The sequence below is a fragment of the Microtus ochrogaster genome, chromosome 15, assembly GCF_000317375.1.
Source record: "Microtus ochrogaster isolate Prairie Vole_2 chromosome 15, MicOch1.0, whole genome shotgun sequence".
Taxonomy (NCBI): Eukaryota; Metazoa; Chordata; class Mammalia; order Rodentia; family Cricetidae; genus Microtus; species Microtus ochrogaster.
This window is the reverse complement of record NC_022017.1, coordinates 27,687,374-27,706,664: the sequence shown is the minus strand read 5'-3', so window position 1 is coordinate 27,706,664 and position 19,291 is coordinate 27,687,374. Positions and strand designations below refer to the sequence as shown.

Below are 19,291 nucleotides of genomic sequence, written 5' to 3'. Positions count from 1 at the left end.
TCTCCTGAGTAAATTGGGAGCATGAAGACCTTGAGGGAGGGCTGAAGGGGGAGGGGAGATGCAGCAAGGGGAGCAGAGAAAAATGTAGAGCCCAATAAATATCAATAAAAAAAATTTTAAAAAGGAGCAAAAAAATTATTTTCATTGTCGTTTCATAACTGTAATTTTGCTACTGGTAAGAGTCTTAATGTGTGCTTTTTAATGGTCTTATTTGAGCTCTGTGAAAGGGTCATTTGACCCTTAAATGGGTTGTGACCCACAGGTTGAGAACCACTGTATACTCCTCCCAGCTCAGCCTTCTAAGTATCAGTAAAAGTATGTGACTTCCAGGGTTCTAGCAGGTATTTCTCCCCACCCCCACCCTCTTTCTCCTGCCTTTCCTCCCTCAGAGATACATACATACTTAAAAGTGACTTACATATTTGAACCAAAGTTATAGATTAATTCACTCTAGGAAAAAGAGAAGAGTGTAGTAATGGACCCATGGAGGGAAAACAGTTCCATTTACCAAGGCTCATGGGCAGGAAGAAAGAGACGGAGATGTGGTAAAAGTCAAGATGTAGAGAGAAGGAAAACAAGCAAACATGAAGGCATGTTCTGGATGATTCTGAGCAAAATAGCACAGCTCCTGAGAAAGGTGGAAGGGGCAGCATTCCAGTGAGAGGTGGAGAGCACACTACAGGCAGGAAGTGAACACGCTGAGGTCAGAGTAGTCAGAAGACGTACACCAGTTAGTTAGCCAAGGCCATACAGGACTCATTGAGTTTGACTGGTGCTTTTGAAACAGTGGGGATCAGTGTTGTATGTCAATTTGGGAGAAAAACCCATATAAAGAAAAGGACCATTCTGAATTAAACCTTTATACTAGTCCAAAGGTCTCCTGAATCTCTGGTACAGACAAGTCTCTAGGCTGCAGAGAGAAATGGAGCTGGGTGAAAAGTGTGAGCTTAAGGCTCTGCCAGTAATATGAAGTTCTGGTCCTGTCTGCAGTCTATGATGAGCTGCTATGGATTCAATGTAAAGAAAGCACATAAGGCAGGGTCTTGGCCCAGAGATAGCCTGTTCTCCACCAGCTATGCTCTCCTGTGGCTAAGGTGAGTTTCTGGAAGTGTAGAAGGGAGCCCTGTCAGTGGAGAGAGGCACAGCAGGGCCAGAAAAGGGAGAGAGGTACCTCTTTCAGTTTCTTGGCCCAGGGCTTCTGGGCCTTCCGGAAGCCATCCTCTGCTTCCTTGGTCTCCTTGAAGCCTCCCATCATCTGTTTGTGAAAGGCTTCCTTCTGCCAGTTCTTGATCTTCTCAAAGTCTTCATTCATCAGTGACGTCTTCACTTCTAGGTGCAGCTCGCTCACCTTCTCTGCTTCGGACATGACAGCCATCCAGGCCTTCTCCACAGTCCCATACTGTGGTCCTGACACAGGAGAAGAATGTTAACTCAGTCTCTGCTCACAGCAGGATTTCTGTCACCCCCACAGCTATCCATCTGGGAGCAGTCCAGCTACAGACAACTTTTCTAAAGCCTTTGAGCTCTCATGTGTGCATACAGATATGTGCATGTACATGTGAGTAATGTGTATATGTAAGAGCAGTACAGGTGATATGCACACATATTTTACATATAATTGTGAGTGAATGTTCACGTGATGTATGTACCCATTTTACATAGAGAACAAGGCTCACGTTAATCTTCCTTAGTCACCGCTGTTTTTTTGAGACAGGGTCTCATGGAACCTGAAACTCATGGATTCAGCTCAACAGGTTGGTCAGCAATCATCCATCTCCTCTAATCTTTATTACACAGAACGGGGATTACAGGTATGTAGTGCTGTGCTTGTCTTTGTAGAAAGATTTATTTTTATTTTGAACATATGTAAGTACTTACATATATGTACGTATACTTTGTGCACACCTGGTACCCAGGAAGGGGATATTGGCAACCCTGAAACTGGAGCTAGAGGTGTTTGTGAGCTGCCATGTGGGTGCTGGAAATGAAGCCAGGTCCTCTGAAAGAGCAACCAGTGCTAACTACTAAGGTGTCTACCGAATCTTGCATCTGACTTCTATGTAGAAAGGAGTTGGGAATTAGGCCTTCTGTGTGCACAGTAACTGCTTGTACAGCTGAGCTAGCTCCCCTGTTCCCTCTGTGGTCTTTGAGACAACCCTTTCTGCATTTTGGAGATCTCAATTTGTTTAAGGTGGCCAGAAAAGGGTGAACTCTCTGAAGTGAGCTGCCAGCCTCTCAACCAAGAACTCTCTTGCTCCCATGACAGCCCAGGATTGTGAGTGGCCTCCCTCAAGATGGAACACCTTTATTCACTCCCATGAGCCTAGAGGACAATAGTGTCAATGAAGACAGGACAGGGAACATCTTGTAGTCCCCAAACCCTACTCTTCACTGGCTCAACTCAGATCAGAGAGTGCTGGTTGCTGTGAGCACTTCAATAACGCAGCTGGGTTTCACCTATTTCACCAATGGCTTTCTTCTTGTTCTTCCTACCCAGACCCCTTATCCAAAGTGACAGTCCTGATTAAGAGTTCCCTTCCTGAGCCTTGGGGAATGAGAACAAGAAGGGAATGAACTGACATAGTGTCCCTATACCATTCAGATATTTCCATGTGGGCCTGTGTAGTTTCTCTTTCCTCTCTTCCCTCTCCCAGCACAGACTTCCTTCCTTTCTGCTGAGGCCAGTCCTCTATCCTACAGGCACCCTCAGGCCCTCAGCAAGATGCATTCCTAACCCACTTGTGAGCAATTCATCAGGGGATCCCTGGAAAGTGAGCAGTTAGTACCCATGCCCAGGGTTACCTTACCTTTCTCCACAAGCTGCTTCCAGCGTCGGGCCCACTCAGTGAGCTGCTGTGCATATGCCTTTTCAATGCGTGCCCGCTCATGCAAACAGTTCATGAGGTCACCACACAGCCGGTGCCCATCATCAATCCGCTTCACAGTCCGTTTGTAGTTCCCGACCTGTGAGACAGAGCTTAGTGTTACGGTTAGGCACATACTTAGGGTGGTTGTCCACCTGCTATACCCTCTAGCATGGTTAGCCTATCTGTTGCTATCATATATTATACATAGGGTCCTCTCACATCATTCTAAGGGTCATCCCATCTCCCCACCCTGAAGGCTACCCTCTGGTTGCCAGTCAAGATCCCCTGTTTTATTACCAACAGGAATAAATAAGTCAGCCAACTGGAGTGTCTGCGTATATACCACCAAGTCAGGTCCTGTGGCAGAAACCAACTGGGAGATCAGGGAAGGAGGCAAATGAGCAAGATGCAGGGCTGAGTGAGGCTGACAGGTCTTTAGGCAGATGGAGGAGCAGGGGTGGCTTCCTAGAGCAGGTAACATGCAACTAAATCCTCACGCAGGATTATTACTACTTCCCAATGACAGCAGCACATATTTTTTCCCACCCACTGAGTGCCTACTATGTGCCAGGCACCTTGATAGGTATTTCACACAGTAAGTGGCAGCAACTGCCCCTACTTCACAGATGAGGAAACTGAGGCTTAGAGATGCTAAGAACTAGCTAAGACTGCATGGTCACACTGGCTGGGATGAACCTCAAGGGAGTTTTCAAAATATTTTCAGGTAAGACAGCCTGGACGGCAAACCTCAGATTCTAATCTGCTTTGTCAAGGGCAAGTTTTGGCTACTCCTTTTCACATACGAAGGGAGAAACTAGATTACCTAAACTAGAAATAGCTATGACAATATTTTTAATTCTGTGTGTGTGGTTTATGCACACACATGTGCACATGTGGGTGGAGGCCAGAAGTCAATGTCAAGCATCTTCCTCAATTGTTCTACTTTTTGTTCTTGTTGTTGTTGCTTGTTTTATTCTTTGAGACAAGGTCTTGATGAACTTGGTGCTCACTCATGGATCTGGCTATATTAGCTGGCCAGCAAACCCCAGGGATCCTCCTGTCTCTACCTCCCAACATAGAGTTCCAGGCATGTGCCATCACACCCAGCTTCTTATGTGGGTGCTGCAGAACTGAACTTAGGTTACCATTCTTGCCCACCAGTACTTTACCAACCAAGTTAACAACTCCTCAGCCTGTTTCACCTTATAGCTTCAGCAGCAAGTCATAGGGGAAGGTCCACAGAGAACAGCACAAGAAAAGGACTAAAAATGTTTTCATCAGTTGCCTACCAATGTGTTCAAAACTCTTAAACCACTCTCTTTATGTTTTCTAACAGTCTCTACCCACTGACTCTCCAGTACGTTGTTCAGCCTGAAAGCCTCAAAGGCAGGCATGCCTGCGCCTGCTCTACAGAAAGGGCAGCCCTCTCTGCAGTGTTGAACTCCCAAGTCCTCCTTCTCCAGTGCTGAGCTAGCTAAGGGAAGAGGTGCTGGAGATGACCTGCAAGAGTTTGGAAAAAGATAACACCTTTGGAGAAGGACAAACATGCAGGCACTGCATGTAGATGCAAAAGAGTGAGAGATGGTGGCTACTGTACCTAGAGGGAAAGGCTGTCCCTTGGGCCAGGGCTCTAGGCAGGCTGAGGTGATAACCTCCTCCTGCAGGGCCCCGAAGCCTGCTGAAGAGCTAAGACCCCCAGGAAGTCAGACAGCCTAGGGATGACAGAGGCCCAGCATGATTTTGGGCACCTACTAAAGGGCAGGACTTTTAGATCCACCATTAATCGTGTGCCCTCCACAGAGCCCCTGCAGCCCAGGCAAAGCCTGACTCTTCTCAGCAAGGTTGGGAGTTCAAAACATACAGCTGAAGCTGGGCTGTGACTTAATCCCCCGGCTTTTCCTTTTTCTTATTGCAAAACAGAAAACAAAACAGTCTCTGCAACCCACCCTGAGGCACTGACATACTTGCTCTTCTTCAAATGGGCCTTTGTGGTCACTTTCAAATTTATAAAAGAAAAAAATAACAAAACTCAACTTAGTACTACTGGGAGGGTGGCAAGAGGAGAATCAACCTGATTGAGTCGCAGTAGCCACATGGAACCACACAGAGACAGTTTTCATCTGTCACACCAGTGCTCAACTGGAGACAATCATCCAGATGAATATGTTAGCATCTGGAAACCTGTTCACCTCTTCAGTGTTCAAAGCCCAGGGGAAGACTTCAGGAAAGGAAAGAACACCTGCTAAGGAGCCACAAGCTGTGCAGGCCAATGGCATGCAGCAGCTGCAACCATGCTGAAACAAGAACTCCTGTCAATTGAAGGGCAGCCTCCTAGCTCCCAGGGTGGGAAGTGCCTCAGCAGGCAGACATTTCAGGTTATTAATGGGCCTTGAGGTGGCAGAGAAAACTGAACTGGTTCTGGGATTGCTTCTGGGGACAGGAGGTCATCTAGTCAGGCAGAGAGCAAAGGGAAGAAGGGAGACAACATTTAACAGTTCAAAGACTCAGGGAGAACCTGTGACCCTAGTATGACCAGAACCACCTGTCAAGCGCATGTTCACCTCATTTGCCTTGGTCCTGAGATACTGAGGAAATTCCTACCTCACATGGAACCCAAACAGAAAACACTTCCTGAAACCCCAGAGAGGCTTAGCTATCACGAGGCTGACCCACTGATCCCCAAATGAGAGGGGTGGAAGTTCTCTTGCAGGTAGTGGTCCGGGATTCATGTCCCAGACTACCCTGTTCTCCTCTGGCCAGACAATGGCCATCCTTGTCTCTGCCACAGCCAAACTCACTTCCTGCACATCAGGCTTAGGTAGATCCAGGCAACAAAAGCTTTACCATGCATAAAGCACTTACACCCTACAGCATGTGTACTGATGTCTCTGTCCATTTTTCTTTCTCTAGGCCGTCCACACAGCAGGCTTTTAATGAAAACATGAGCAGTACAACCACAGACCAACCAGAAGAGCATGTAGGCCAGTGCACCTCTGCAAGTTAAAGTGACACTCTTTAAATAGCATTTCACAGATTTAAGTTACATGAATGCACATCCACTATCCCAACAAAAACTAAAGATATCTGTTCAGAAACAGACATCCTAAACAACTGCAGACTTTAAAAACTATCTCCTAACTGTTCCATCTAAAATCAACAGGGGGCGCTGGAGAGATAGCTCAGCCATCAAGACCTTTCCAGACCAAGTTCAATTCCAGCACTCAAACCAAGAGGTTCACAACTAACTCACTCCAGCTCAGAGAGAGGAGAAAGAGACAGAGAGACAGAGACTATCTCTTAAAAATCTGCCAGGGATTTAAGCTGAGAAGCTGTCACCAAGTCCTAGCCACCATGATGAAAAAGGCAGGACTACTGCAAGGAGCACTCAGGGAGCTCCTTACACCCAGAGTACCAAACCTCAGAGAGAAAGAGAAACCTCAAGTACAGGGTAGGGCTGGGCAAAGACTCTTGCTGGATTAACTAGTAGAAAACAGACTTTTTCAACAACCAGGAGGTATTGAAGTCATTAGGGACTTCAATATTCTGTTTCAGGCTAATACCCTGACATTGCAGGCAGATAGGAGACTATTCCCTACGATATGAGAAGATGTGTGGCACAGAAATGAACTGGAAGGGAGGACTCACCAAAGATTAGAAGCTGATATAAATCACAAATGCTTGTACACAAAGCAGGGATAAAAAGCTTCAGAAATGTGACTATCAAATCTGCACCACTGGAAGGGAGGAAGCAAACAGGTTTCCTCCTGTTTGGGAAGTAGAAAAGTGCAGAGCAGGATCTGAACTGCCCAGCCCATAGTACCTTGTCTGACAAATGGCTCAGCCAGTCTTCTCCACCGATGCCTCCCTGGCAAGACCACCTGCGAGCACTTGCATCACCTGCATCCTTCGGCTGCTGGAACTGATTTCTCGAACATGGCTCCTGCCAAATGTTCCAACTGGGGACCACATGTGCCCTTGAGAACATGGTGCCCATAGCCACAGCTTCTCTGAGTTACCCCAGGCACATTGGTCTTGGCCCTTAGCTGGGCTAGACTCTCTTAGCAACAAGTGACACATTCTGTCATGTATTACATCACAATGTTTGTGTTTTGCCAGGCAGGGAGTGATAACCCATCTCATGCATTCTCAGTGGGTGGGAATATTAGTGTCCCCATCTAAAGGATAAGGAAATAGGACTGAGGAGCTATGGTCATCCATGTTCATACAGATAGAAAGAAACAGAGACTCACATACCACGTCCCCCCCCCCCTTGGATCAATCAGAGAGGGTAAAGAGTTGCAGGCTAGGGCCAGACCCCACTCCTGTTTCCACCGTATCCCAATGGCACTTCATCCCAGGAACCCTAAACTTATATGCTACTAAGACAACTTGCCAAGGGTAACCTTGGTTTTACCCTTGTAATAAAGGCCTAAGAACCACACTTGCCCCCTCTCAACCCTGGAAGAGGAAGGCATCTGTGCCAAGTTGCTCAGCAGAAGGCTGAATGTCACTCCAAGCAAGTCCATGCTCTGGAACTCAAATGTCTAACCCAACACACTGATAAAGGATGCCTAGAAACTGCAGCCTTCTCTGCTGGGTTGGAATACACAAGAAATGGCAGGCCTCTGGAGGGCGGTGCTTAATCACAGCTCTGTAGGTGGCCACAAGATGGACTAAAAGACCTTCTGACTTTGTGTTCAAGCCCCTAGGCTCTTTTGACCTTCTTTCTACTGTATCTCACAAGAGCAGCAGTACACATCTGGCTCTGGCCCAAACATGTGATCTGGCCAGGATTCTTCTCTGCATTTCTGACTCTCAAGCTGGAAAGGGGGTGGAAACAGAGCACTTATGTGCCAAGTGTCCTAGAAGCTTACACTCCAGGTTGGGCTTCCTCCCTGCCAGCTCTACTCTTAAGTTGCATGGCAGGACCTAAGTTGTTTTCTGGCTATTTCTTCATCTTGTCCACACAGTAAAGGAGTGAAAAGCAGCTTAGGTGACCTCAAGAGGCCCTTCATGGTTCTGGAATCTTGAAATGAATCGTATCTGCCACTGCCATTAGCCAGCTAACTCCAAACAGCCAGTCAAGCATTCCTAACTCTCAGCTTCTGATGTTCTGGCAACTCCCTCTTGCCATCCACAAAAATTTAATAAACATCTGCTGTGAGGCACATATAATATCACAGTGAGCAAACCATCATTACTTTGGCCTGATGGGATTTATGGCTAGATGAATAGCATAGTTTTGGAAAGGAATATTCCTCAAGTGGTCAGAGCTGGCCTGGAAACACGTGAGGTGAGAGTGAAGGCTTGGGACAGGAAGTCACGACCCACACAGCACGAGCTATGCACAGCACCACTCCTCTGACATCTATCCTGCAGCTCAAGCCACCCTGATTACCTTGAGTGGACATCTGCTGCATACCAAAACAGTGTCCATACTCTCTATTCTCCACGCCTATAGACGGGGCACTCCATAACGTACTCTCAGAGCCCAATCTGTCTGGTAGCTAGATCTGGATTCTCTTTCCACTTGGAGAGGTAGAGGTCTCAGAAGTTGCTAGGATACTTCCCATCATGGATACCGAGGCATTCTGGAGTCCTTTTTTCCACAAATTTTTCAACCCAGGAGAGCTATAAGAGCCCTTCCCATCAACAGCCCAAAAGAATCACATTGGCAGATGGCAATCCCAACTATTGCTGTGATGAAACACCATGACCAAAACAATTCGAAAAGTAAAGGGTCTGTTTCACTTACAGTTCCGTATAACAGTCCATCATCAAAAGCAGTGAGGGAATGAACTCAAGTAGAGCAGGAACCTGGAGGCAGGAACTGATGCAGAGGCCATGGAGGGGTGGTGCCTACTGGCTTGCTCACCATGACTTGTTCAGCCTGCTTTCTTATAGAACCCAGGATCATAGGCACAAGGGATAATACCACTCACAATGGGTTGGTGCCCCCAGAACCAATAATTAAGAAAATGCCATCATTATTAGGGCATCCCTGACAAGATAGCAATGCCCAATAGTGGGTTGGTAAAAGGCAGCAGATAAGCTACCGGCTACTCAAATTACTTCAGAATTCAGTGTTGAGACTTCTGGGGTATGGTATGCCATGCTTTTTATATAGAAACACAGTATACCAAGTAGGCTAGTTGCCAGGTCATGCCTGCATTTTCTCCTACAGATTCCTCTTCTACATTATTTTGCCTTCCTAAGAGCAGATGAGCTGATCAATGAGTGGAATATGTCAATCAATATATTACAACTAAAGAGATAATAACAAAGGTAAATAGATTAAAACCATTTCAAAAGCAAAGAAGGCATCTGGGGGTGGGAATGGTTATCATTCCAAATTATAGAATTTTCGCTTATAGGACCCTTATCAGGAAATAAGTTGGAGCCACTGGCAAACAGTTAAGGACAAGGTCCTCTGGCCTCCACCCCAATAACAAGGGAGGGTTAGGTACCAATGCCCAGTATTTTCAGTGCAGACAATATTTAGAATCAGTAAACAGCAGAGCAGGATAGGTGTTTGTGGCTGTCTCTTGCAGATGCCCAATTTCATCTGCTTAATTGCTGGTCTCAGCTGTCCAGGGTCTGGTGAGCCAGGCTGGGATCCAGATGGGCTGCAGAAAACCTCTCCCAATGATAAGTAATGGGGCTAGTGATTGGCATTTACCCATTATTACATCTTTCCAGGTCACAGAGGTAAACTTGTAGACCCTGACAAAGGTGCTCAATGTGTGTGTATTGCTTCTTACTTAGAAACGCCGCATGCCAAGAAGACTGGCCACCAGGTCATGCCTGCATTTTCTCATATAAGAAAATGCCTTCCAGCTCTATCTTATGCAGGCATTTTCTTTTTTAAAATATTTATTTATTTATTTATTTATTTATTTATTTATTTATTTATTATGTATACAATATTCTGTCAGTGTGTATGTCTGCAGGCCAGAAGAGGGCACCAGACCTCATTCCAGATGGTTGTGAGCCACCATGTGGTTGCCGGGAATTGAACTCAGGACCTTTGGAAGAGCAGGCAATGCTCTTAACCACTGAGCCATCTCTCCATCCCTGCAGGCATTTTCTTAATTGAAGTTCTCTCCTCACAGATGATTTTAGTTTGTGTCACGTTTACATACAACTCGCCAGCACATCCATGAAGGGGAGCAAGCTGCTCCTTAGCCTCCACACTGCTAGAAGAGAAGTGAAGGCACAAGTCAGCAGAAGGGCTCTGCTGATCCGCTGCTCTGTGCTCCAAGCATTACACAGTAAAATAGACTAACTCATGGGAGTAGTGAGGAACCCGATCTGCACCTGTCTTTTGAATAGTCACTGTCATTTCTGTAAAAACCTTGTGAAGCCATTTCTTTCCTCCTTTCCATAGTGGGATTCATCCCAAATAACTCCAGTAGTGTATTAATTATTAGGCATAACTTCTTTCTGTATTGACAATTGGATGACCTCTCCCCATACTGTGGGGCCCTGGTGTGAAGTATGCACTCAGTCAAAGGAACCTTTGTTCTCATAGTTAAATCTACATAAAGTTAGCCCCCCACAATTATCCTTTATGGCAGGCATCTGACAAGGAAAGGAGCCTTGCTAACAGACCAAATGAGAACCTCAAAAGACAGGCCTTGAGCAGGAGAGACAGCATGTCTACCCTTACTGATAAACAGATCTGGGAGGCCCTAAGATCTCTAACAGCCGACTCAGGAGAATGTAACCTACTGGCCTGTGCTCTACACTAAGAAGTTATTAATATTCTGTATTTACTTTCACCTCGGTTTCACTGACACAAGATCTTGGTCTAGAAAACTTTGTGCCTATAGAAATACAGGGAAAAAGCTTAGGTTACTAAACAAGCCCCAAAGGAAGGAATTCCTTCCCGCCTGGGTGTCAGAGGATACAGCACCTGTAGAGCACCCTGTTGGTTAGCCCTGGGAATTGGGGGGAGGGAGAGGTACACATTGCTATCTGCTTCCCTCTTTGAGGCTTACACTGGTTGCCATGGATACCAGAAATGCTGTGTTCCCAGCTGCTGCTTAGAGAGTGCACAACAAGGTACCGTTTTTCTTCCCTACTTCTTTACATTTATCAATTACATACATCTAGCTTAACTAGTTACATTCAAGAAATGCAGTTAGTATACAAAAAAAACCCCTTTCTCCCCTCTTTTTAGAATTCTGTACTGATGTAAAGCCCCATCCTTAATTAATCCTCCCAGTATCTGTCAGGGAGCTTCACAGCCACGCCCGCTCTGTGACATAAGTAAGACAATTGGCCACTGCTTCATCAGTCTTATACATCTTGTTGGCCCTAAGAAATGCATGCTTGATATTATTGTTATTTACCAAGAATTTTTAATTATGTCTGTGTGGATATATAAACTAAAAACCTTGTGGAACATCAAGAGAGATCACTGGGAGGACATTGAAAGAGCATTAAAGAGAACACTGGGGAGAAGGTAGGAAGAATAAATGGGACATGATGAAAAAGGCAAATATGAACTGACATTTCTTTCACACTAGGGAAACTTTAGTCAGTCTTCCCTTTCCTTCCAAATCCTGAGAAGTTTAGAGGAGGTTGGAACCCCAACATAAATCTTGATACATTGCTGAAGCCTATAGAATCTTTGGTGATATCTAGGGCCTGAATATTTTACCCCAAGCCCGTAGTATCTCAGTGAAGCTGGGAGGACTGCAGAACATTCTTTCTTCCTAATACTACAACCTGCAGCATCAGTCCCTGTCACAGATACAACATGGCATATACACCTACAGGGAAACCTCTGGTAAAGCACAGGGCCTCCATCTCAGCAACTTCCTACAACCCATTAAACTCCCACTGTGACCCTTCCAACAGGGATGAATCTTCTGGGTCTTCCATTCCTATCATCTTCTATTGGTTTTTGGGTTTTTAACTCTGGGGCACTTGTGCTTAAAGAAACCAAAATGTAAGGGGGTATCTCTAAAAAAACCTTTCATGTCTTAATCTTGCTTTTCAGGGGCCAGATAGAGCTCTCTCATTCTCATTTCTACAAGATTCTGCTGGTTTCACCCTGAACTTTCTTGTAGTTTCCAAAGTGCCTCTACCTTGGAGAGGAGAACCTAGGGGCACCTTGGTAGGATGTTTTCCTGAACCACTGGCCTGTGTCATACCTCACTGGGTTCCCTATCTGCATGGGATGATGCTCCTTGCCTGCAGAGCCCTAAGACAGCCCAAGGCTGAAGCTTATGCCTGGGTCTGCTGGTGCCTCTACTGCTTTATAAACAGGCAGTTTCTGTCCCAGCATAACAAAGTCTAAGACTTCACTTCTGTCCCAGATCCCAGTGCTTGGTAACAGCCATACATTGACTGCTGCCATCCTGTTTCTGGAATTGGTCTTCAAAGGAAGGGGAAGACAATGGGGTTTGCTACCCAGCAAAGGAAAAGAAACAGAGTTCACTGTCTAGCAAAGGAAAGGGAAGGAAATTGGGTTCACTGCCCAGTAAAGGCATCACTTGCTTTGATTGTTTATACAAAACATGAGAGAACAACTTTGCCAGGCAGTGGTGGCATACGCCTTTAATCCCAGCACTCAGGAGGCAGAGGCAGGCAGATCTCTATGAGTTCTAGGCCAGTCAGGTCTACAGAGTTCACTGTCTAGCAAAGGAAAGGGAAGGAAATTGGGTTCACTGCCCAGTAAAGGCATCACTTGCTTTGATTGTTTATACAAAACATGAGAGAACAACTTTGCCAGGCAGTGGTGGCATACACCTTTAATCCCAGCACTCAGGAGGCAGAGGCAGGCAGATCTCTATGAGTTCTAGGCCAGTCAGGTCTACAGAGTGAGTTCCAGGACAGGCTCCAAAGCTACAACAGAGAAACCCTGTCTCAAAAAACCAAAATCAAACAAAACAAAAAGATAACTGAATTATCAATCTTAAATCAAATGTTCAAACTGACAAACTTAAAAATGGATAAAGTGGAACCCTCTTAATTCTAGTTGCTGGATCCTAACTCTAATTTCAAAACACATGAAATAATAGGGAGGAAAGATGCGTTTAAATAAACCTATTTTAAAAGCTCTTTACATTTATTATTTATTTAGTGGGGGAGGGTTGTATATGTGCATCTACTCATGTGTGTGCGTGCGTGCGCACACGCCTACAGAGGCCAGAAAAGGGCACTGGATTCCTGGAGTCAAGAGTTACAGACGGTTACCCAGAGTGGGTACTGGGAACTGAACTTGAGTCCTTTGGAAGAAGAGCCAGTGCTCTTAACCACTGAGCTCAGCCCCAATGAACCTTCTCTTAACTGAGTTTCTCCACAAGGCTGCTGGCAAAGTTTGCGGCACACCATGTCCTCGGTGCATGTGGTGTGTATCATACAGTGGAGGAAGGCAGGCATCTGTGCCCATAACATGGACCAGATTTGCATGCCCTACTCCCAAGGCCCCTCCTTGAACTCCAGGCTTCCACATAAAGAAGTATGAGCCCTCACTCACCCTTCAGCACACAGCCTAGAAAATGACAAGAGTATGTGACAGCTGTTGCCACAGGCTGCAGAGTGAGAGCCTCTTCCTGGTATTAAGTTCTCATGGAAGACCAGAACCACTCCAATGTAGGAGGGACAGACACCCTGAAAGTTCTGTGACCCCTGGGATCCAAGTCAAGAGACATGTGGAAATGGGTCAACCTGTCATAAAAAGCCAAGCACCCTGAAGGAAATCAACAGACTGAAAAGTGGGGTTAGGAGTGGGATAGTAGTCCCTTTAGGAACTCTTACTCCCAGTCCCTTTACCCCAACCCTGATTGTGATCCATTCTGGCCCTGGTCCCTCATGTCCAAGCCTGGTTTATAGTTCTCACTGCCTGCCCTCTCTCAGGCTATACCTGGCCACCCAGCTACCTTCCCGCTCTGCCAGCCCAAACCAATATTTGTCCTCAAAGTCCCATGGAGCCAGGATGCTATGAGGAATCAATACCAAAGACCACTGAAATTCTAAAGTTTCCATGTGAAAAAAAAAATGTGCCCCCAACAGCTTAAACAGGTGACTGAAATCCAAAGAAAAACACAAAAGGGAGATAAGCTTCTTGACAAGCAACTGAAGGACAGCTCTCCCATCCCCCAGTAGCTGTCTGGTATTGGGAACCGTGTCTAGACAATGAAGAGACTTGTCAGCAACAAGATGGAGTCTACTTCCCCCATCTGTGTGTGTGCAATGCTCACGTGTGCAGCTGAGGACCAGGGAATGCAGAGAAACAATGGCTTGGGAGGCCCTGGCCCTACCAGTGAAGAGCCCTGAGACCCTAGGGATCCAGGTACCCTAGGCACACCAGACAGCACCAACAGTGAGGAAGCACCCGGCATTGGTACACTGTTGTAATCACAGAAACGCTATCACTGACTGGGCATCATGATCTATGACCATGCACATTAAATTCTGCATTAGATTGCATGACTGGATTGCTCCGACATCAGCAATGAGTGAGTGCGGGATGATAATGGTATGGATGGTATATATAGCACGCCTGGTCCTGGGACTAAAATGAGACAGTTTCATTAAGTGGCACCCAGCCAAACACACTACCCAGATAGCACCCTGCAGTCTTCTTGAGGGGGAAGTAAACAGAATTGGAAGCAGCTGCAATTACCCTACCCGATCACGTCTACTAAGCATGTGGAATAGCCAGAGATCTAAAAACTAGCACCAGATTGCTGAAAACAGCCAGTGCTCAGCTACCAAACTCAAGTTCCTATAGAGGATGTGCCAGGTTCTGCAGAATGATAACTCTTAGAAGACCCTCAGCCATTTATCTCTATCAGGCCCTCAACTACAAAGTCCCTCCATGCACCATGCCCAGTGCTAGGTGCTGGGAACATTAGCTAAACAGAGTCACTCTGACTCTGCTAGGTTACAGAACAAAAGGCGCCAACAGGTGTGGCAGGTGTGCTAGGAGCTGGCACAAGAGTACTGCCATCACTAATGTGGGACCAAGAGCTCTGTGACAAGAACTATCCTTGTCATTTTCATCTTCACAGGAAAGCAGCAACACCTCAGAGTGCAGAAAAACAAGGCTCTTCGGGACAGAGTTCCAGGAAGCCACAAGCAGGGCAGGTCTTGGAGCTTGTTTTTCTACCCATTTGAAGTCAATCTATCTATCTATCTATCTATCTATCTATCTATCTATCTATCTATCTATCTATCTATCTATCTAACATCTATTGGTTTTGGGGGACAGGGTTTCTCTGTGTAGTTTTGGAGCCTATCCTGGAACTAGCTCTTCCAGACCAGGCTGGCCTTGAACTTACAGAGACCCCCGCCTGCCTCTGCAGACCGAGTGCTGGGATTAAAGGCGTGCGCCACCACCACCCAGCCCATTTGAGACTGTAAGCAGAGCTCACACCAGGGAGACAGCTGTGAGGACTGAAAGCAAGGCTTGGGTAGTCACTCATGATTTCTAAATGTTCTATGGGAGTTTGCCGTGGCTGTAGAAAAGCACAGAGATCCTAACTATTTCTGGGTACATGCGTAATGGGCCGTCAGAATGAATGCAACCCAGCACAGAACACACAGAGGCACAGACAACACAGCTTCATAGGTGCTTTTGTGACACTAGTGGGGTCATAGCTTCTCTGTGGTCCAGCAAGAGGGGTCTGCCTACCCACACACCTGTATCTGCAGGGGTAGAGGGCAAGTCCAGTCTTGCTCCAGATGATGTCTATAGCCACAGCTCTAAAGCAGCTTCCAACCTTTCCAATATACCCTGCTGTTGAGCAGCTGGCAACATATCTGTCCCTATGACCCTTGCTGCCTTAAATGTTTCCAGGGCAGAGGTGTCTCTTGCCCATCCAGATTCCAATTCCAGCCTCCATCCTTACTAGACAGCTGTGGCCAGCTAGTCTGGGAAGATTATACCTGCTCCTTCTCTTCCACTCACTCGGCACCTATAGCAGCAACCCCTTAAGTCCCAAGACTTGTTCTCTACATGCCCTGCCATATCCTCACAGGATCTCATACACAATCTGTTCAGTAATGCATACTCTGTTCTATTTTGTTCTGGGGCCAGGATTTTGCTGAGTTGTCCAGCCTGGTATCCCACTCATGAGCTGAAGCAATCCTCTGGCCTCCGGCTTCCCAGTGCTAGGGACTATGGGCATATAACCACTGCATCTAGCTAAGTAGGTACTTTTAATAAAATAAAATATTTAGCCAATCAGTTCTGTCATTCAGAACACAGAAAAGAAAAGTGCTAGTGAAGTTTGAGTCCTCTATCTTTTAAAACCGGAGCATTAGTAATGTCTTGTTTCCATTAGCCTGTAACAGCAGATGACATGTTAGCCCCGGCAAACACCAGGACTGCACACTCACCTTTTCCTCCTCTGGAGCTTCCTGTCAAGAAGGCACCCACACAGTGCTAAAGACTGTAGCCCCATCTGGCAGCCTCTCTTGGGGGCCAGAGTTAGCCCCCTTTTATTCTGAGGCTTGGGTAAAGTGGACAACTTGTCCAAAGTCACATAGCTAGTGACAGCACAGCTGGGGTCAGAGCTGACATGCTACTTAGCTGAAAGCCCAGTCCTCCTCACCCTGTTCATGTAGCCCAAAATGAAAAGAAAGTTCCAAGGGTTTTTCCAAGGGGGGTTAATTACGGTCAAGACTACTTCCTTGGCTAGAGTGGAAACTCGGTGTTAGGACCCCTGCCTAGTATGCATGAGGTACTTGTTGTGTTCCATCCCTAGTACCACCACTAACAACAACAATGAGAATACAGTTGGCTTTTCTTTAACTAGTAGACAGGAAAAATTAAATGGGTTGGGGAGAATAACTTGCGAAAACAAAACGGGTCACAAGGTAATTTCATCAGGAAGGGAGTTCCCAGGACACAGGCTGAGAGGCAGATGCTCTTACCAAGATCCTGGCCCTTTGTTAGCCCTCTGGCCGCTGGCCTGCATTATGCAAAATAATGTCACATCATGGTCACTCATATGTAAAAGCTGCCTGTGAGATTGATCACTGCTGTGTGTTGTTGTCTATCACACAGCGCTAGACACCCAAGAACACTGGAGGGCAAACCAGCAAGACCTTCCACAAACAGATCTCAGTGAAAAATCGGACTTTCCAGACAAGTGAACTCCCAACTCCACTGAGGGCTGGAACATTCCCATAATCCCTAAAAAAAAAAAATCAATGTCCTGTCTCTGCCACCACCAATTTGATGGCAAGTTCCCGCCTGATTTTGAGTTAATGTTCATTTCCTTCTGACTCTACCAAAACCACAAAGGTACACTGGACGCCAGCAACCTGGGATCTGTGTTTAAAAGAGGAGACATTACCTCCCAGAAGCTGTCACTGGACACTTCCACTCCCACAGAATCGTCGTAGGTGACAGACATTTCTGCAGAGGATGAGGGGATGGCAGCAGACACTCTGGTTCAGGGATTCACTTCAGATGCTCAAAACCTGTAGAGAGACCTATGAAAGAAAAACACAGACAGTTGTAGCTTCCCCATTCCAGGACAAAAAGCAAGGTATCACTATTCAATGCATGGCACCCACCTCAGCATATTGGTATCTCCTACCCTATCCCACCTGTCCCACCTTCTCTTCCCTGTCCCACCACTCAAGTCTCAGTTCACATACCTTCCAGAGATGCCTCAGGAACTCAACTGACTACAGTGTCACCAGTGACAGACACCACAGAAGCTCTTCTGAGAGCCAGCCTTAGTCAAATAAAGATCAGGGAGCATTACTCACATTGTATGAAGTTAGTTACTTGGTTGTCAACTTGACTACATCTGGAATTAACTAAAACCAAAAGGACTGGGTGCACCTAGGAGGGATTTTTTTCTAAATTAAACCATTCAAAGTAGAAAGACCTACCTTTAATCCTGATCTTTTGAAGTGGAAGATCCACCTTTAATCCACAGCCACATCCTTGGCTATATAAAGGACATGGGTGGAGGCTTTTGCTCCTTGCCTGCATGCCATTGCTCTCACTGGCAAGTCCATTCCTTCACTGGCATCAGAGACTACTTCTTCAGGATTCTGGTGTGTAAAGACCAGCCGAGACACCCAGCCTCATGGACCCAACTACTACTGGATTCTTGGACTTGCCATTGGGAGATTATTATTAATTGTTAGACTAGCTAGCTAGACCAGAGCCTGTAAGCCACTCTAAAAAATCCTATCAGTTCTGTTCCTCTAGAGAAGCCTGACTAATATAGTTAGCAAGGACAAATAAGAGTTACCTGGCACACACCTGACACTCTAAAAGTGTCCATCCAGTAAGCTCCCAAAAGACAGTGAGAAACACTAGCAAATAGAACATGTTTTTGTTGTTGTTTTTTGTTGTTGTTGTTAGTTATTGTTTCTGGGAAAAGCGTTTTCTCTGAGGCTGTCAGCTTCCCTTACTCAGGGAAGGACCGGTGGCCACCTGCTGCCAGGAAGCTTATATGCTCTTCATGCACACACTTATTTGCTGTGCATCAAGGCTGGCCTTAAGAAACACAGAGATCTGCCTATCTCCGGATTAAAGGCATATGCCACCAGGCCCAGCAGAAAATGGTTTTCTATACATATCATAAATCCAGCCACTTTGCATTTACTATCTATACATCATATACATAGACACATATATCATATATAGAGACTATATCCACACATATGTATATCCACATATATCATATATAGAGACTATATCTACACATCACAGTCCCACAGTCACAGCTTATCTCCTCCTCTCTATGACTTTTCTTTTTCTTGCCTTAGTACACCAGAGGACTTCCAAAGACCAAGCTTTCAACACTTCACCAATGAGGAAGAGTAAGGCTCAAGTGGACAATGCTGACTCAGCAAGTATAAAGCCCTGGGTTCAACCCCAGCACAAAATGAAAACTAAGTATCTGCCATTACCTCTGGCTTCAGTTTTTATTCCTTCTAGCTCCTGGAAGTGAATGTTTACTGCTTTAATCCGCAGCCTTTCTCCTTTTCTAAAATATACATGAAGAACAAGAGAACAAGAGTCTCTCCACATAACGCAGGGCAAACTGCCAAGATTTCACAGGCAGGTGGCTCAAAGGTATAGGTAACAGGGCTTCCTGTATATGGGTGGTCAAAATGGGTCAACACAAATCTCATCTCTAGAAATCTGTAATTGGTGATGTGATTTAAGTGACAGAAGCAGTGCTCAGGATTCAGGATCACACAGGAGCATTCTGTAGCATTGTTGGTGGCTCTCATTCATTATCAACTACTGTTGGCAAGTCTCATTTATTCATCCAATAAATAAGACTCTAAGTTTCAAGCTGGATATGGTGGCACACATCTTTAATCCCAGCACCCAAGCAACAGAAGCAGATGGATCTCTGTGAGTTCAAGGCTAGCCTGGTCTACAAAACTGAGTTCTAAGCCAGGACTGTTACACAGAGAAATCCTGCGAG

General features: G+C 45.9%; 1 protein-coding gene across 8 annotated transcripts in view; it reads right to left on the bottom strand.

Annotated features, from left to right (window-relative positions):
* The window catches only part of Pacsin2 (protein kinase C and casein kinase substrate in neurons 2), a 103,761-nt gene that overhangs the window by 18,496 nt on the left and 65,974 nt on the right, over positions 1-19,291 (bottom strand). For all 8 annotated transcript variants that reach the window (XM_013348882.2, XM_005354442.3, XM_013348883.2 and 5 more), the window contains exons 2-4: positions 17,186-17,324; positions 2,808-2,964; positions 1,172-1,407 (exon numbers count right to left, since the gene is read on the bottom strand). In XM_013348882.2, coding sequence (XP_013204336.1) covers positions 1,172-1,407; positions 2,808-2,964; positions 17,186-17,245 — 453 coding nt within the window. In that variant the 5' untranslated portion in view covers positions 17,246-17,324. The remainder of the gene's footprint in view (positions 1-1,171; positions 1,408-2,807; positions 2,965-17,185; positions 17,325-19,291) is intronic.